At 38.6% G+C, this 19,776-nt stretch overlaps 1 protein-coding gene across 5 annotated transcripts in view; it reads left to right on the top strand.

The window, feature by feature from the left end:
- The window catches only part of SEC16A (SEC16 homolog A, endoplasmic reticulum export factor), a 31,476-nt gene that overhangs the window by 8,293 nt on the left and 3,407 nt on the right, over window positions 1-19,776 (top strand). For 2 of the 5 annotated variants that reach the window (XM_067309333.1, XM_067309329.1), the window contains 27 exons: window positions 588-733; window positions 3,472-3,557; window positions 4,487-4,622; window positions 5,398-5,596; window positions 6,770-6,947; window positions 7,715-7,857; window positions 8,663-8,724; window positions 8,956-9,094; window positions 9,370-9,612; window positions 9,953-10,050; window positions 10,779-10,860; window positions 11,054-11,171; window positions 11,409-11,520; window positions 11,811-11,916; window positions 12,383-12,523; window positions 12,652-12,765; window positions 13,403-13,607; window positions 13,797-14,045; window positions 14,683-14,771; window positions 15,403-15,561; window positions 16,249-16,326; window positions 16,559-16,615; window positions 17,317-17,428; window positions 17,752-17,889; window positions 18,512-18,612; window positions 18,964-19,038; window positions 19,666-19,725. In XM_067309333.1, the coding sequence (XP_067165434.1) occupies window positions 588-733; window positions 3,472-3,557; window positions 4,487-4,622; window positions 5,398-5,596; window positions 6,770-6,947; window positions 7,715-7,857; window positions 8,663-8,724; window positions 8,956-9,094; window positions 9,370-9,612; window positions 9,953-10,050; window positions 10,779-10,860; window positions 11,054-11,171; window positions 11,409-11,520; window positions 11,811-11,916; window positions 12,383-12,523; window positions 12,652-12,765; window positions 13,403-13,607; window positions 13,797-14,045; window positions 14,683-14,771; window positions 15,403-15,561; window positions 16,249-16,326; window positions 16,559-16,615; window positions 17,317-17,428; window positions 17,752-17,889; window positions 18,512-18,612; window positions 18,964-19,038; window positions 19,666-19,725 (3,426 nt within the window). The other 3 variants (XM_067309331.1, XM_067309330.1, XM_067309332.1) reach the window with 3 other exon arrangements.

The following is a 19,776-nucleotide window of genomic DNA, read 5'->3' as shown; positions in this document are numbered from 1 at the left end:
TGCCACGTGGTGAATCCAATAACTTATGATATGTATCATGTATCACAAAGCAGAACCAGGAATGTGATAACCCTCAGTCATGAAGATTGACCTGAAAGATGTGAGGAGAGTCTTAAATTTACTTTACAAAGATTAAAATGTAATGTGGTTGCTAATATCAGTTCCAATTGGCACAGTTGTCAACTGATAGCACTTTTACTGGCTTCTTTGAAAAAAGTTGGCAGTTATAACTATCTTAGCTGCTCAGGTGTTCAAACTTGGTTCTCACCTGCTGGCTGAGTTACTGGCAGTTTAGTAGAGTGGCCAACATAGTGGCTGAATTGCCTTTAATTCAGAAGTAGTGTGTATATATATTTTTCATAAGTTTTGGATGTTGATGGACCTGAATATATCTTGCTACAAGGGATACCAAAAGCTACGCTGTAGTCTATAAATCTGCATCTCTTCAGGTATGAGGGTTTCTTTGTGTTAAGAGGGGAAAAAGAAGTCTGGAACTGATCTTGAAAGAACAAGCTTTATTGCTTGCTTGATTTTTATTTCTGGAGGTAGGAAGCCTCTTACCTTACATGTCGATCTCTCTTCCTTAGGAGGACAGCTATGGACAGTATGACCCACGGTACAGGCACTATGATAGCAACAGTGCTGCGTATACGGAGCCTGGGAGCTATCGGTATCCTGAGCCTGAACGTCCTAGCTCCAGAGCCAGTCAGTGCTCTGACAGGCCTTCTTCTAGGTATGCAATTCTTACACTGAGTACAGATTTGATATGTCCTGAAGTACTGCAGTAATTATGCCTGATGAAGCTTTATAACATAAGCCACAGTGAGGGAGCTCAAGAAGTCATTGTATGCCACTGTAGGAATGTAGAGTATCAAATGCCATGCCAGAAAGGATACTGATACGATTCCGGCAGTCCTTCTGTTGCTGAAGCCCTCTACTCCTTTCATTCAGTTCTCTGGGTGGCTGTTAGCTTTTCTTCCCAGCAGAAAATCACTGCAAAAGAATCAGTGCTGAGGTTAGCTCTTCTGCATGTGTGTGGTGAAAGAGCAATGTAGGCCATGGTTTTGTTAGTTGATATTAATTTAGTTTCTAGCTAGCACTTAAACAGCAGTCCCTAGTTATGTTAATAAAAGGCACTCTTGTACATTGGTCTGGGATTTGATTTGCAAGCATAGCAGTGCATGTGGCCTACTAATATATAGTGTTTTAGATTCTCAGAAGCCAAAACCAATGAATCAAATGAAATGGTACCTAGTGCTGTGTCAGGTTCATCTGTTTGATAGTTGCTTTAACTGTGTAAGATTTTTCACAGAATTCCCAAACTGTGGTCCGTATACTATAGGCATTGTATGAACATGTTTCGTTCACTGACTTCACTACAGTTTTTAATGTAGGTAGCACATGAATTAAGGAAACTTGAGAGCCTTACTGTCCAGTTATATGAAATAAGAAATTTGAGAGAGAAACAATGTGTTTAGATGCTATGTGCAAATATTAAATAAGCAGAAATGAAATCTCTAGTAGGAGTGCAAAGCAATGACTCCATGTGATGACTTTATCATCCTAAGTGAATCTAAACACGCTGTGATGTCTCGTAATGAGATGAGTTAATGACCTCTAGTAGCACTAAGATAGCACTCTACTTGGTGAATACTATGCTTTATGAGCTTAAAATTCCTGTAGGTGGCTTTGGGCAGATCAAAGCCTGTTATGAGCAGCTCAGTCTGTGGTGGTTTATGATATGATAGTATAGTCAGATATGGGCTGTGGCATGGCACTGCAGGGCAGCAGAGCCCAAGAGCAACAGAGTCAGTGTGATAGTTTGTCTGAAACCTTCACAGAGTATTTCAGGATTGATGATGCAGCTTGATAAGCTCTATTTGGGAGAGTTAGGGGGGTGGGGAGAGGAATAACATCTTTCTGAAGGGGACTGAAGATGGGTGGATAAACTTGATCTGATAAGATCAAGTCTCCTCCTCCGCAAAAGTAGGCACTGTGTTAGCAAGCTTTCTACATGTTGTGCCAGTGAAGAATATCACTTGACTTGCTTGACCACTTTGGGGTTTGCACTGTTAGTTGTATGTTTAGTTTGTCGTAGAAGAGCCTGGAAGTTCCCATCATTCAACACTGTCATTAAACCTTTCCCTCCTATGCGTATACACATGGGTGTATATGTGTCTGCACTTGCACTACATTTTACTGTGCTCTTATCTAACATGCCTCTTCAAGCTTTCTTTCAGAAATTGTAAGATGGTTTCCCAAAAATGTCATGTAATAAAGGCTCATAATTTTTAAAGTAACAGCAACATCTCTTTCCATCAAAAGTGAAGCAACTCCAGCAGCTACAAGTGTTGTAGTTACCTTTTGTATGTGCAGTGTCTCTTACTCTGTATTTAGTCTGGTTCTTGCACTTGTTTTCTTCATCTGGACAATTCATATTCTAACATGGGCTCTGTAAAAGAAATGTTGTTACTCTATTCAGTCTTCTCTTTGCTCAATATAAGAAATGAGCCTTTCCTAGTGCAACACGACTATTCATCCAAGACTACTGGGAAGGGTAGTAACCTAGAAGATGCCCAGAATTAGTTGTGTAGTGATGTGTTCTGTTACTTAATAGTATTGAGATGGCAATTGTATCTCATCTTTTCACTGAAGTACTAAAAATATGAATGTGCTAACACTCAAAACATTGCTGCATTTCTTGAAAAGCTAAGCCTGAAAGACTGAATGCAGAGTGAGAATAAACCATTGGGACTGTGGTAGTGCTAGCCCTACAGTGTTAGCATTCTGTACGCTCGTCAGCCACAGATTAGCATCAGCTTCAAGCAGAACAAGAAAATGATACAATATTGAGTTCTTTGATAGCCAGATACCAAAAGAAAGGTGAAGATAACTTTGTAGTGCATTTTGGTTTTGCTTCGCTCCTGACTAATGCTGGTGAAAGATGCTACAATAGCAGCCCCAAAGACTGAAACCCTCTGTTCAGAATTATCCACAACAGTGCTAGTACATTGTCCTGATCTGTTTTCCTATTTTTCTTCTCCAAACTCATCCTCTTTCCATCTCCACAAGAAATATAAAAACACTTCTAAAGTTGAGGGAGCAATTATTTCATTACCCGTTAAGTGACTCGCTTCTCTTTTGAGACCATTCAAAGGACACTAGTTATAGCAGTAGTTTTTGTGATTAATTGTCCGTAAGTAACTGGACTTGTCACTGAAGCAATTTACAAAAGCCACTAAACTATAGCATGGTAACGGCTGTCAGCTTCTGATGGCACCGAGCAATTTAACGATGTATTGGTTTGTAAGCTCTAATTTTTTGATTTCTTGATTTCCTGTAAATGTATTATTTTAAATTTGATACTCTAGCTGTCCAGTTGTGGCATTATAGTTCTGCATATCCCCTCCTGGCTTAAGGAGAGAAGATACCAGGATTGCAGGAGGAATAACTCTGTGCACTTTCTTTCAGGCAGGGGTATACTGAAGATTACTATACAAAAGGTGGATGGAGTGATTATTATTCAGGCTATTACCCAAACTCATATGACTATGGAGGTAAGGTGTCAAAGTGCTCTGCATTTTTTATGTAATGAACTACTGGTTTAGAAAAATATTTATGGGGAAGATTAACTTTAAAATTGAACATTATTACATTTTCTGTATTAATAAAACTGTTGTGTCTTCCACAGCTAATTAGAATAAAGTTGTACTTGCTGAAAACTGATCTTGGGTTTACTCTGGTTCTGATTACTGTGCTGTCCATCCTATATTTTTTTTGTTCGGCATAAGTAATAAATAGAAAATAAATTGAGCCATTTTCCTTACTACTAGACTTCTATTTTTACCTTTCCTAATTGTGATGGAAGCATACCACAGCTAGTGTATAGAATGGTTTTCTTCAGTGTGTTGCAAGTCTGTCATTTACTCGCTTTTATCCTTAGCCTGTAACCTATGGCCAGACTTGTGAAGTAAAATTTAGGTGGGTGGTGTAAACAGAAATTGACTCATGCCCAGAATTTGGCCTTGTCCGTAGTTGTCTGAATGCTTGCAGAGACATACCGGTTGGTAATCTGAAGATAATGGCTTGGATAGTGCTGGGGAGGATTTTGAACAAAAGTTGTCCACTCTAAAGACTGACAGCAAAGATGCTATAAATTTTTTTTGTTGAATCGTTATAGTATTCTGACTAAACTTTAAAGTTGTTAGAGAAGGTCTGTCTGATGGACTGTCCCCTTAAAGAGTGTCTAGCTAAGTATATAATAACAATGTTTATCTGACAAATGTGGAATAGATATATTTTTTAAACTCATCTAATAAGTAAAAATGAATGGACATATTCATATAGCTTTAAGTATGTTATTTTGGTTTTGTATTATGCTTCAGGGCTGCTGACAAGATCAGCATGCAACTAAAGAGAAAGGAGTTGAGAAAATTTATAAGTAATGTCTTCAAATAACTGAACCATTTCTTTTCATCTTTCAAAGATCCAAGTCGTTGGGAACGCTATTCCTCAGCATATGACCCCAGATACAGAGATCCTAGAAGTTATGATCAGAGGTATTGGTATGATGCTGAACACAGCCCTTACCAAAAGAGAGAAGCATATCCATACAGTAACAGGTTTGTCCATTCAATCCGTGTCCTGCCAATGCCCTTTCCAGATCTAGGGCGGAGTGGAGCTTAGGTGCTAATAATGTTCAGAGGAACAGTGATTAAATGTGTGTGAAGGGGGCCAATCTGGCATCACTTTCTTCAGGGCTGAGTTGTAGTCAAATGTGCCACAAGGAAATTAGATTATGGTGGTATGTGTTAAGGCAAGGACTGAGGCTTCACTTGTGTGCCAACAAAAACATTTCTTTATTTGTTGAAGATTTGACCCAAAGCTTTCAGAATTTATGGACTTTTGTGATAGTTGTACCACGCTTCAGTTTCAGAATATTATGCAGCTTTGTAAGCAAAATCCTCCCAATAATATACCGTAGGAAGGCAGGTAGAGCCTGTGACAGACTATTAAAATGTATTATTACAAATATTTCACAGATGTATGTTGCTGGTTCTTCCTTTCCCTTTAACAGAGGGAATTGAGGGGAAAAAAATGAACTGTCATGTCACTCTTAGGAAAAGGATTTAAGGCAAATAGGATAGGTTAAACATGCTTTGGGTTTTCTTAGAACAGGCTTGGAGAACGATGGTCTTGATTTGGAATATTCTGGATGAACTTCTTGAGGCAATGTCAATTGGTTTACTGTAATAAAAACTTCAGTCTAGGAAATAATCTAAAAGCCGTTCTGAGGTTAAGTACAGTTTTCTCCTTAATAAGTATGCAGCGAAGTTGCTTTCTTCTAGGATATTGGTGGCTATGTTTTTTTGCTTTGTCTATTTCTTTGTTCTTCAGACATGACCGATATGAAGATCACTGGCGGTATGATCCTCGTTTTGCTGGAAGTTTTGATGATGAAGCTGAACCTCATAGAGATCCATATGGTGATGAATTTGACAGACGCAGTGTCCACAGCGAACGTTCTGCTCATAGTCTCCATAGCTCCCGCAGTGTTCACAGTCACCAGAGCAGTTTCAGCTCTCGTTCTCAACAAGTGAGTTTCAAAAGGACGCATCAGGTCTTTTCTTTTAGCTGAGTTGATCTCAGGCACAGGATTGATAACTAATCTTTATGATCCTTAGTCCTCTGTGTTAGGGGTGGGTGAGAAATTAGAAATATACAAAAATATTTCTGTTTTTAGCTTGGGGAAGATGCATTTTGAAAACTCTTATTCTCTAAGTTAAGACTGCTTTCTAATACAGTTTTGAACTTAATATTTATCATAGTTGTCAAGAGAACTTTAACCAAAATCAGCGCTCAATTGTGCAAGTTGCCACACGTACAGAAATGGAAAATTTCCTCTACTGAATCCTTTTGCTGTCTGTGAGAACCTTGCCCTTACTGTGCTTGGCTGTAGTTGATACTGTGTCTGGCTTTCAGTGTTACATCATTTTTCTCATCACAAGCATGAAAGCTAATATTGAACTTGCAGTCTGTTAGACTAACTCAACATTTGTATGATACTATCTTGTATTTAAAAGCAAAACCAAATCTAACTTCTGATTATTCATATATCTGTGCCCTAAATACAAATATCTGAAAAATACAGAGAATATTCAGGTAAATTGTCTTTGCTAGTCAAATGTATCTTTTTAACTGTAGTCTTATGTGTTAGTACATCAAGTCTGTTGGAAGATTAGGTGGTTTTCCAGTCTGAACTCCATTTTTTAATAATACTGGAAGTCATTTAGGCATTAATTTTTAGGCACCTTAAGTCAGCTAGGTGTTCATTAGGTTTACTTGAGTCAGATTTTCTCTGTCAAGAAGGGTGATGAACACTCTTGCTTCTGATCCATAGTTACTGATACAGCAACACTTCACCCTGAAAGTCATAGTGCTGTTCTTGACCCAAGGCACATAGATATTCTGTGGTAAGAGAACTGAACGCATTTGGATGTGAACAGATCAAACAGTAATTAAAACACTGAGAAGGGAGAACACTAAGAGATACTAATTATCTTCTGTAGCCTGTTGCACCAGGTGACTTGCTGGGCAGCTTTCCCAAGTATAAGTCCTTTGCAGTGATGTGGTAAGCCTGGTTTAAGAACCATCTAAGGAAACAAAGTGGGAGGAAAAAAAAAATGCTTAGTCTCTTGAGTCGTGTTTGCTACGTTGCTTGCTTCATGCAACTTCTCTCTGCTAACAATTACTAATATGATCTGTTTAGAGCCAGCTGTATAGAAGTAATCATGATCTAACGGCTAATGCATATGAAACTACTGCGCAGGCAGTGTCACTCCACACAGATTATCCATATGGCGGATATGCTGCTAACTTTGATGGCCAACAACCTTTTACGGATTATGGCTACACAACCGAAACTGGATGGTCAGCTGTAGAACAAGGTATTTGCACCAATGGGGGAGGCGGAGGGGAGGTACTGTGGTTGTGAGATTGTCTACCAATAGTAGTTTGCCCTTCTATTAGTAGTTTGTTATATATAAGATTCTTTCATGTGTTCCTTGAGCCTGTTAACAAGAAAAACATTGCTCATAGTAGTTTTGAAACAAAGTCTTTTGTTTATTTTCAGCATGAGGATAATGCCTTGCTTGCTGAAATCTGGGTAATCACAGAACAGCAGTAGCTAGATGGCGTTTGCTACTGAGTATTGCATACTTGCATTTGTAAATGTCTCCTTAGAATAGACATTCTGAACTGTGTGTGCTGCTTGTACTTCATGGGGAATGATAAAAATTTAACTTCAGATTTTTCCATAGTATTTCTTACCCTTTCTGCATAGAATGAAACACTGTTCCTAAGAAAAAGGTTTTCCAGAGTATGTTGAAATATATCATTAGTTCTTTGAAGATGTATCATATATATGTACAGAGATCATGGAAATGTTTGAGAGAAACAAGTAAAGACCTTGCATTAAAAAAATAAGTGGATTTTAAGGTTCTTTAATTTTGTCTTTGCAATTGCAAATCTTTGAAAGATCTTTGGGAGTATAGTGAAATTGATTAACCGTTGCTTATAAAGTTTAGTCAAATAAAATGTCAGAGTTCTTTTCACTAGTACCACAAGATTACTGAATTGGATAAATACATCAGTAAGTTCAAGAAATTGCAAGTCAGGTTGCTGCTTCTTATTTTATCTTTTCTCCCCACTTCAGTACCTTTAAGGCCCTCAACACCTGAGAAATTTTCAGTGCCTCACATCTGTGCTAGGTTTGGTCCTGGGGGATACTTAATAAAAGTGTTGCCAAACCTGCCTTCGGAAGGACAGCCAGCTCTGGTTGAAGTACACAGCATGGAGGTAAAGTATTAAAAAAAAAAAAAAAAAAAATTTGGAATACAAGCCTTCCTTTTGGAAGGGGACTTAGTGATAAATAGTTTCCTGTCTTTTCTGTGTCAGTGATGTATTTTTCTATATTTACCTGTTTGTGTTTGGGTCATAACTGTGTAAGTAAAATTAAAAGCTGATGTGGCCATGATTAGATCACCCAGCTCCTCGTAACTTCATTCAGATAAGAGATTTGCATCCTAGAAAGGCCAGAGTTCAGTTGTTTTCTTTCTAATGTATTGCCGTTTGTAGAGATGACACTGTCTCCATATGTTTTCTGCAGGGCTAGAGACAGCTCGTCCTCTTGATGGAGGGGGGGTTTAAATACCATTGGTATTTTCACTTTTCTTGTGCATCTGCAGAGAAATACAATGTTTTAACCATGTAAAAGATAAGAAAGGATTAGCTTACATGGTAAGACTAGAATTCATTGCTAAAATATCGCTAGAAAGAAGTAGAATTGTACACAAGTACTAGAGCAGCATCAGGAGAATTATTTAAGGAGATGTGAGGAGGATTTTCATAGTAAGCCTGAATTTACTTTTCATATAAGTGATGCTACAGAATGACTTCCCATGTAAAGTAGATTTTGCCATTTATTATCCATCTGCAATTTGCAGGTTACCATATGTGTTTTGTTCAAGAGCAATAACCTTCATTACACTATAGATTAGGTCCAGGTTGGGGGGTGGAGGTGGGGGGTTGTTTTTTTCCTCTCCATTGTCAGAGTGTCATTCATAGTTACGAGAATTTCTTATGGTTTATATTTGTGTTTCAGACTATGTTACAACATTCTCCAGAGCAAGAAGAGATGAGAGCATTTCCTGGTCCTCTTGCTAAGTATGTTCTTACAGATTTTGAAAGTGACTCTTATGCTTTCAAATTTAATTTCTTTATTGAACTTTTAAATGCCCATAAATGAGAGGTTTTAAAGTGACTGAAAATATTTGTCGCTTTTTACTTGCTTAGATAATACATGAGCTTTGTGTTCCTCATGCTATTTGCAATAATAATCCGAATGTTTTATGTTTGTCTCATTAAGCGCCTCTTTTTTTGTTCCCCCCTGCCCAGGGATGACACCCATAAAGTGGATGTTATTAATTTTGCACAAAATAAAGCTACACAGTGCTTTCAGAATGAAAATCTAATTGATAAAGAATCTGCAAGTCTGCTTTGGGACTTTATTGTACTGTTGTGCAGGCAGAATGGGGTATGTCTTACTGCTTGAATCTTTATCTATCCTGAAATATTTTATACAGAAAATGGTATTTATGTAAAAGGTAGAAATATGTGTATAGTGACTTATCTTGGGGTAGTTCACTGGCAGAACAGGGAAATGGGTCACTTGCCTTCAGGTACTCAGAGGACTGGTATTCACCCGTTGTTGAAGTGACAAAATGAAGACAATGTTGAATAATAGAATTGCAATATCCTTAACAAGAAAACCCCAGTCATATTTTTTGTTTTTGTTTTTTCCATGTATAGACTGTAGTGGGAACAGATCTGGCTGAACTTTTGCTACGAGATCATAAAACAGTGTGGCTTCCTGGGAAGTCACCTAATGAAGCAAACTTGATTGATTTCACTAATGAGGCTTTGGAACAAGTTGAAGAGGAATCTGGTGAAGCCCAACTCTCATTCCTCACAGATAGTCTTATAACCACAATTGACAGTCTTGAGAAAGAGACAGAGAGATTCAGAGAGTTGCTGCTTTATGGCCGTAAGAAGGTAAATGCTTATGCTGCTGTTTCAAATACCACACAGGTTTTATTTTGATTACTTAATTTTCAGGCATAAATCTTAAAGCTCTAAGCATCCCCACATTAGTGAAAATCATTTTTGCCACTTGCCATGTGTATAATAGTTCATGGTACTGTATTAATTGAAAAATGTCCTGCCTTAGAGCTTATAAATTAGAACAAACTTGTATTAATGTGCTAGCATTTGACCCAAGGAAACATTTTTCAATCAGTCACAATGTACTAACATAAAACAATCACTGTCTGATTAAGCTGATTTAAACTGTGCATTAAGCTTTCTCCAGTAAACTAATTTCTGTATTAATTAGGATGCTTTGGAGTCAGCCATGAAGCATGGTTTATGGGGTCATGCTCTGCTACTTGCCAGTAAAATGGACAGCAGAACTCATGCAAGAGTCATGACCAGGTACAGTGTTTTTCTTGTTGATTAGTACGATGTGAACTACCTATTCTGCTAATGAGATAGAGACCTGCTGTTCAGAAACCTTGATGTCAAAATGATGAGTTATTCTTAATAGCTCATGGAAGAATTCTCATTTTATCTGTATATTCAGTTGACTCAGGTCACCTGTTGCTTTTTATTTGGGGGGGGGAGGGGGGCGTCTTCTGGCCATAAACTTGAGCCTGAAAAGTTATTCTATGCACTCATTGTTTCAAGGGTTATTTAAACAGTGTCATCAGTGGGCTTGCGAGGTGGGTGCTGTTGGTCAGGCTTTAAGTAAACTGCAAGAACCAGCTGTCAGCTTGGCTAAAGCAAAGTAACCCTTCATTCTCCCTGCCTGAAAGAAGCAATGTGTTCATGTATGTTTTGTCTGCAGACAGCTAAACTTTCTGCTTTCTCAGCTTGTGAAATCGTGTGCTGAGCCTATCAGCTGGCACAGGGAGAATTGTGATTTTTTTATTTTTTTTTCCTAGCTTGGATTGACATGTGGCAGAGTGGCACATTCACTTAGTTAATTATGTTTTGCTTTTGAACATTATCCACGGTGCAATTGCTTATTCAGTGTAGTAGTTTTTGAAAAGGAAGTGCAGTTAGAAAATAAGCTAGATGAGCTGCGTGTTCAAGTACATTTTAACTGCTTACCAACAGTGTGTGTTTTTTTTTTTTTGTTTTTCTGTATAATGTCTCTGTAGATTTGCCAACAGTCTCCCAATTAATGACCCTCTACAGACTGTTTACCAGCTCATGTCTGGAAGGATGCCAGCTGCATCCATGGTAAGATTCAAGTTGAAGCTGCAGTTGAGACTTAAGTAGGTGCTGTGGTGAGTAGTGTAGTTCACAATAGTAATCTTTTCTTGTACTTCTCCTAGAATGCTGGATACGTTGGTTTTAGTCCTTTTTAGGTTGAAACACTTACCTATGCAGAGCTCCAGTCACTTCTGTGACTAAGTAATTCTTTTAATTTTAGTGCTGTGGAGATGAGAAATGGGGAGATTGGAGGCCGCATCTAGCAATGGTGTTATCCAACTTGACCAATAACATGGACTTGGAATCCAGGACTATTGCTACCATGGGAGACACTCTTGGTAACTCTTGGGGAATGAACAGGGTGATGATTGAACTTCTGAAAATTTTAATTGCTCAGCTTGCTTTTTTTGAAAACAAACAACTGCTGTTTAAAATGTAAAATGGAACGCTTCTATGTGGGCTTGTCTGTATTGTGAAGGTATATTTGAATGCAAAGACAAAACAATATGGGACACTGAATTGTGATGTGCCACCGAGAGAGAATATCCTGACTTCTGTCTCTTACTTTTCTACAGCTTCTAAAGGCCTTCTGGATGCTGCTCATTTCTGTTACCTTATGGCCCAGGTTGGATTTGGAGTTTATACAAGGAAAACAACAAAGCTTGTCCTAATTGGATCGAATCATAGGTTTGGCTTAGTTTGTTTTTTTTCTTTGCTTTTTAAAAAGTGACTTTTTAAATATGAAAATAAAAGCTTAATGGTTTGAGACTGAGTTGCAGTGCTCCTGCTATCATCACTAAGCCACAGTTGCTTGAGAACTCTCTGACCTCTCCTTGTTTTAAGAGCAGAAGTTGTTGATGCTATGTGTCTAATAGTGCTGCTTTTCATTTTATTTCAAATTTACAGATCTGTATTTGTTGACAGTATATATAATCTCAATGTCAATTAATATTTTTCCTTCCCTCATTCCCCAATAGCTTGCCTTTTTTTAAGTTTGCCACCAATGAAGCCATTCAAAGAACAGAAGCCTATGAATATGCTCAGTCACTAGGAACTCAGCCCGGCAGCTTACCCAATTTCCAGGTGAAGAACTGTTTCTTCTTTTATTTTGTCAGATGTTTGTCTCGTGCTTTATCCAGCATAGAAAATATTTTATCCATTCTAAACTGAAATTCTCATAGGTAATGTTGTGCAGGGTAGCTTTTCCCTGTTGTTTGTCACTGAATCAGCTTTTTTTCCATTTTCATCTGTGCATTCTGAACTTGTGAATTTTTAATTCTGTTGCTATCATAAATCTGTATCCCAAAAGAAAATCCAGCAGGATTTGTTTGCCCTAGATAGATGACTCCCATAGGGTACATTGGGTGGAAGAGGAGGTTTGAATGTCAGGGGAGGTTGGGGGGCAGGGTGGGAGCAGGAGGCTTTTCTTTTTTGCCTGCCTCGTATAGATATAATGGTGTATCTGAACTTTGGACTGAAATGACAAACTCTCTCATTTGATATTTCTAAGAATGTTCTGATCACTTGGTTTTTCACTTGCATTCTATAGGTTTTCAAATTCATCTATGCTTGCCGCCTAGCTGAAATGGGACTTGCTGCTCAGGCTTTTCATTATTGTGAAGTAATTTCCAGAACTGTCCTTAAAGATCCACATTACTATTCACCTGTACTTATTGGCCAGCTAATCCAGGTAACATATGAATGAGTGTTTTTCAGAATTAAGTATTTGTAGCTTCATATTGTAGGTTGTAAGTTGTGGCTAAAGTTGCCTTCTTGTTGGCCTGTGAACTTAACCTTTACAATGATTCTTTCTTCTAGATGTCATCACAACTACGCCTGTTTGACCCACAGATAAAAGAGAAACCAGAACAAGAATCCTTTATTGAACCTTCATGGTTAGTAAGGCTTCGACACGTGGATGGACAGATCAAGGTACAGAATGTACTTGCCAAGATGAAGTATCCCCTTTTAAGGTTTTATGTAACTCCAATTTTTAAAATTTTTGTTTGTACTACTAACTACAGAAATGTGAGATGAATATATCACAAGGTCACTTCATAAAACACAGGTGTTATGATTTAAACCAAGTGTATGTACCTTATTTTAGTGCCCTAAGATTCATTGCAGAATAGTTAAAGGATGGTGTACATTGGGTGAGAGAGACTTTTCATAGCACTTGTGCAAGGAGAATTGGAAGGCTTATTAAGTTGTAATAACTCCAGTTATAAGCAAAGGATCTGCTTGCCAGAAAAAAAGAAAAGTTGTGTGTGGATTAGTGTAGCTAAATTGTTTAAAAAAAAAAAAAACAAACAGAAGGGAAGGTATATCCTTTCTTTACAAGTATCCATTGGAAACTTGAAAGCTTGATCTATTTAACTTCTGTAAAAACCTTTCTTTAAGTGTTTTGGTTGAACTTGACAAATGGCTTACAACTCTTTTTTTTTTTTTTTTTGACTAAACACTAACAAATTGTGTGCTCTTTTCACTCTAAGATTTCCCTTGTTATATGTTCCCCTGGTTATGAACTTAACATCTGAAAGAGTTAACAAGATCTTGCTTTCTTGTGCAGGAGGGTGCAATAGCTTATAATGCAGACAGATCTACCCCACAACAGTATGTGTGTAGCACGCCAAGCTCTGAATTAGACCATGCCAGTCAGTGTGATGGAGCAGGAGTCGGCCATGACATGGGTGCTGGTACTGAAAACGCATTGCTAGCATCCTTATTGCCCAGTATGGCACAACAGATGCAAAGTGTGCAGCTGATGCCTTCAGGTTAGTGTTTCATATCCTTCTTCATGACAAAGAGAAGAAAACGAACATTTGGGCTTCTAGTATAAGAAACCTTTTAAGAGGGTCGTGGAAACAGTGAGACTTCACTTCTGTGTTGTATCATTTTATTGGCAAAGGCTCATGCACTGGAACTTCCACTTAATTAAAACTCCTAACTTTTTTGTGCTGCAGCACCTCAGACTATCCTTGATGGGTCGGCTGCTATGATTCCTTCTGCTGACCAGGAAGCTGCTCGAAGTGTCCCTTTCTATTCAGTGGGTCCTCCGCCTGTTGGTCCAGCACCTGGCTTTGCACCTCCAGGATTTCCAAATCAGTATGGAGCTGAACCATCACCACTCTATCTAGGATCGGCAGTACCACCAGGAGGGCCACCACAAGAAACTGAACCACGGTCAGAAGAGCCTGCAAACCAGGAAACAGGTTTGGCATCTCTGTAAATCCCTTTTCTTCCTTTCTAAAGGAAATAAAGTATTTGGGGGGATAATGCAAAATATCTTAGTATTTTAAAAATAGCGAATCAAGTCTTGGATAATGAAACTTAAAGAAAATGTAAAGTTAAAGAAAACTCTAAGAAAAATTTTAGTATTAATCCTGCATATTGGGCACAGCTTAAAAGAGGTCAGACTCACCAAATTATGGTTTAGCCCCAGCAGGTAATTTCCTGTTTTATGGAGTCACTGAATAAACTGGGATTGGCAGTTCTATTTGCAAGGTCTGTGACTGGAGTCTTGGGGGGTTCTGCCTCTAGACATCAGCTTCAAGGACCCTGATGAGTTTTAATTCTCACTTGTGAATGCAGGGATACACAACTTGGCAGAGCTTGTATAAGAGATGCGAAGAACCTTATACTGCTCCATACTGATGGCTGCATGCCTCGGCCTGCTCTGACTTCTATTTAGAACAAACCTAATACCCATCCAGTAAAAAAATAAATCACAGCAACTTCAGGACATGTTCTTTAAAAGCTCAAGTTCTTTACAGCACAGGACTCATAACTAGTGAAAAATTTTGCATTAAAAAGTGTTTTCATTAACATCATCTAATTTTGCTTTTTAAGGAATGCAGAGAATTGCCCCAGAGACTCCATCACGGAATACTTTCCCGGATCAAAGAGAGGAGGATTTCTACGGCAGAATGGCTAGCATGGTATCCTTATTTCATACATTTCTTCAGCAAGTGCTAGCATCATTGTTGGTCTTTGCAAGCATAAAGTGTATTGGGGCATTCTATAATGGTCTTCAGCAGCAAGATTCAAAGCTTAATTCACCCTATCCCATCTCTCCCCTTGCCCCCCCCCCCCCCCAGTAGAATAAATAATGAAGGACTACTGGATAAATTTTAGTCCTAATTTTTTTTTAAATAATTGTCTTAAAGGAAGAAAAAGTGGAAAAATAGTAGAGGGTGGAAAATCAAGCTTGTCTGGATTGTCTGGAGAATTTCATTTTTCTTTTGTATAGTGTGGGAAATGGTAATAGAAAATGAATGTTGTGTCTGATACTTAGCTGCTTGCTTATTAAGCATGTGCTGGCTTTATATCTAACTAGGCAGTGGGATGAAGATCCCGATCTGCATCTCAGTCCTCAGCACCTAGGGTATGCCATGAGCAGGCTGTTTCTTTCACTAAATCTTTGTTCTTATCTATGTTTTACTTTCTACTAGTGCCTTTGTATCTCCTCCTATTACTAAGTTTTCAAAATAATTTGTTTAGCAAAATGAAATGTAATCCATTCACTCCAGCAGTGAAGACTTTGTACTCTTCTATATATTTGTAATATAGGGCTACGGACGAAGATCTCGGACCACTTCAGAGTCCTCTGTCCATTCTGTGGGACGAGAGAGATCCAACTCCGCGGCAAAACAGCCCTCTCCTCCTCCAGCCATTCCTGAAAGGAAAGAGACTAAAAAAGAAATAAAGAATGAGCCAGCACCTAGAAAGGTAAACTTGATAAGAAAGGTATCTATAAGTAGAGGGGATTATTAGCCTATGTGATAAATCGGTGCCCTGGCCTGGGAGGTAAGAGCCCCTTACTAAAGTGTGTCAGGTCCTGCTTTTGTTTCTGCTATTGCAACCTCTGGAGATTGTTTTCATATACCTAAATTCTAGATTGTGCAGATTGCTGCCACTTACTGCCTTGTACATGCACTGAAACCTGACTTGCATTGCTCTGGCTACTTTTTTACATTGGAAGTCAATTCAAAGTCACTTTCCTTGGCTAAAAAAAATAAAACCCCTTCTCTCCTTTCCCCCGCCCGCCTCATCCACCACAGTGGATTTGCTCCTAGGATCACAGTACTTGTTTTATTCCCCTCCTTACTTCATTTCTGTGGGCTGTCTCTTATTTCCTGTTCTCTCAGGCTGCCATCTGTAAGGACTAGGTTTTTTTTGTGGTGTATCGGCTCTGACTCTGCCCTTCTTGTCTCCCTTTATCAAAAAGGTATAACTTGGATTAGCTGAGGGCATCTTTCTCCTGTGTTGTTGTGTGGTGTGTTCCCCCCCCCCAGTTCCAACTCTATGGGCTTGCAGTTGAAGACTCTAAAAGAAAATGAATTGTTACATGAATTTTTCTTTGAATGTGCTGTAAACAGAGTATTGAGAGAATTAACTAAACATATTTATTCTTAGACTGGTGCAAACTGGTTTCGCTGGCTGATGGGAAAAGGAAAGAATGAAGCTTATCTTCCAGATGACAAGAACAAATCGGTAAGGCCTCTAAATCAAAAGACTTCTATACATTTTAATTTGTTCAAATTGCTTTCCTGGATGACAGATGAATGTTGTTCTGACAACAAGTAAGCAAATGTTATTACATGCAAAATTTTCAAAATTATGCTTATTCTGATATGACTTTTTTAAAAAGTCATTTTATATATATATTTTTTTATTTAACTAGCTTTAGTTGAACACCTAACCTTTAACTGTGATTTCCTTGTAGATTGTTTGGGATGAAAAGAAACAACGCTGGGTTAATTTGGATGAACCAGAAGAAGAGGTAAAAATCTGAGGACTGTATTTGCTTAAGTGGAAAACTGAAATCCGTACTTATGTACAATTTTGTTATTGGCTCTTAAAAGCTGTATCTCACTGAATTTGGATTAAAATGTGCAACACTGGAAACTAATAAGCAAATTTCATGTTTTTGTATGCTACATCCTTCTGGAGCCATTTCTGTCCTCAGGTACTTGTGTAGCTGGATCCAGTAACTATGATAGAATTTGAAAATGAATTTACTCGAAGTTTTAGTCCAGTGTATCTCTTCTTAGAAGCTGACATCACCTAGACAATTGCCTGTCAGTTGATATGCTGCACACAAAATAGAGGAGAAAAGGGAGGTAAAGGTCTAATTTTGAAAAAGCGATGCATTCTGAAGCAAAAAGTCAACCATCCTGTCCATCCTTGTCCTTCAGTCAAGTATTCTAGATCTGTCTCAAAACACAAACAAATAATAAGAACCGCTGGTGTTGATACTCCTTTCATTGTGAGTGTAGATGAGTTGAAGTTACTTGAGGTTAGATAAGGAGTTATCAGATTGAAAAAGCTGAGGCATGTTGATCCACACTACAAGATGTATGTCTGTATATTCAATTATATACTCTGAAATAGGTAAGAAATAGGAGAATTCAGCTGAAGACTTGGTTTAAAACTATCAATCAAATGTGGTTGGAATTTTTTTTTCTTTTGTTCTCCCTGCAGAGTAAACCTCCACCACCACCTCCAGCAGGATTTCCTAAAGCTCCTCAGACTGCTCCGCCTGGGCCTGGCGGCCCACCTAGTGCTCCTGTCAACATCTTCTCCAGAAGAGCAGGTAATACACAGCTTTGCTGCTTGAACTGTGGAAGACTTCAGACTTTCTCTTGCATAAAATCTTAAAACAGAAGTTTTGGCTCTTCTGAAAGTGTTTGGGAACAACTGGCAACCAATATCTTGGAGCTGTGGCCAACGTTGACTTTGGTGCCCAGCTTCTGCATCTACGTCACAAAACAATTGTGACAGCAATCACAATTGTTTGTATCCCCTGGGCATTTTCTGATTCTGAAAGATGGTATAACCAGCTGACTGCTCAAAATAGGCAGGGAGGTGACTAATACAGTGGCTTATTTCTGTTGTTTCTGGATTTTTCTGTTTTAGCGGGAAGCAGAGCTCGTTATGTTGATGTCCTGAATCCAAGTGGAACAAAGTCAAGTGCTGCTGTTCCTGCCCCATCAGACCTATTTGCTCCATTGGCACCAATGCCAATCCCTGCAAACCTCTTTGTACCAAACTCAGGTATGTCATGAGTGGATAAACTTGTGAGGAGGATATTTGAGAGTCCCTTTTGCCAGTCTGTATATTATGTAGCCTTTAATGAACACTCGTTAACTCAACGCACTCTCATTAACTCTAACTTTTTCTAGTGGTGGAATTGGTCTAGAAACTGCAGTAATAAATGAATTAATAAAGCCTAACTGCACTCCACAAAGCTGTTGCAGAGCAGCTGAGACATCTAAACAGCAAAATTTGAACTGTGCAGTGTTCCTACCTTGCCAAGTATCTATTATTCACTTCTGACACCTATTTCTAGTTCCAGGATTGCTATTTGGGGAAAGAAAGGGAAGGAATGTTTTACCTGTGCATTTGCTTGCCAGTCTGTTTTTTTTCTTTCACTGCATGCTGTATTGCATGCAGTGATACTGCATACAGATAACCAAGGTTGTCTGTTTGTGCTGTATGCTTTTGGAGCAAGACCAAAGCATCTGGAGACATTAACATTGTCCTCTTTAAAATATCTGTTTTCCTGGGAGAAGTTTGGTATTGTAGAAATTCATTTCTGCTGATGACCCTCCTTCTCATCCTGTTAAGTCAAATACTCTGATATAGTGTGTTTGGTTATATCCTGTTCCCTTTGTAGTCCCAGGGGAACCCCAGCCTCTGGAAGGCAGTGGAGCAGCAGAGCACGCAGCAGCTGCAAATCAAACCAGCACAGATCCTGCTGCAGCTGCTGATCCAGAGGTGGGTTAGAATGTCTTGTATATGCAGTTCAAAATTTTGTGTGGGGGTGGGGGGCTGGAATCCCTAAATCTTAACTGAAAAAACAGGGAAGGGAAACAAGTGAAAATGGAAGTGGGAAATGCAACTTTTAGTGAGCTTCCAAGTTTGGCAGTGCTCCAAGTCCCAGGTATGCAGTGTGTCAATAAGGGACCAGGCATGCAGGAAGTAGCCGTATTGGGCATGTTTCATCTGGGATTGATATATTGCAACATCTTCTTGCTTCAGTGGGATCAATACAGCAGAAATGTGAACTAGCATCATAACGGGTCTCTGAGATGCAGTAATGAAGATAAGTGCATTGTTTTTCTTTAGTATTTAAACTCTACAATCCTTCCACCTGGATCTGGGCTTCCTGTTTCCAACCCTGATGGCTCCCAGTCAGGCGAGGTAAGGCTTGATTCAAAGTGGTTAGCTAATGACTTGTGCAGCATATTTTAACCATTAATTTGTAGTGGACTTAACCTGGGCCATCTAAAACAGCAAGTAACTGATTCAATTGAGAATGATTAGCTGAGGTGGAAACATATGACTGCCTCCAAAATTGTACAGAAAAGACCTCTAAGTCTATATGAAAAGTTCTATCTCCATGTCTTTCTTTGTGTTGTGATCTCCTTGTTCTATATAAGTAGACTTTTACAGGCCTTTTTCAGAGTGAAATGTTAAGTTAGCAGTTTGAGGGTCTCTTCTTGCCTCCATGCATGCATTTAATTTCACTAATATTAAATGCAAGACACGAAAAGGAGAATAGATTGCTATGTGCCAGGCAGAGTAACATTACCTTTGTTTCTACTAAATGTTTTCTGTATCTACATAATTTTGTGCTTTAAGAAGTCCTTTTGATTTAAACTAACTTCTGGCTCTACGATTTTTTTTTTAACTTGAAGTTGGTTTAACCTTTGGCAGAGTGAGACTTTTAAAATTAAATAAAACAACTGAAAGCTTGGGGCAGTGACATGCATGACGACTTTTTTTATTTGTGTTTTTTTGTATTTGTGTGTTCTTGCTGTTTTGTAGCTTTCGCGCTCTAGTTCAATGAGTTCATTATCACGTGAAGTAAGCCAGCATTTTAATCAGGTACATGTGGCTGGCCATTCTCATTTATGTTAACTTATTTTCCCTTCTTTA

Source organism: Apteryx mantelli, chromosome 21 (genome assembly GCF_036417845.1).
Source record: "Apteryx mantelli isolate bAptMan1 chromosome 21, bAptMan1.hap1, whole genome shotgun sequence".
In the NCBI taxonomy this organism is placed as follows: Eukaryota; Metazoa; Chordata; class Aves; order Apterygiformes; family Apterygidae; genus Apteryx; species Apteryx mantelli.
This window is presented reverse-complemented; position numbering and strand designations above follow the sequence as displayed.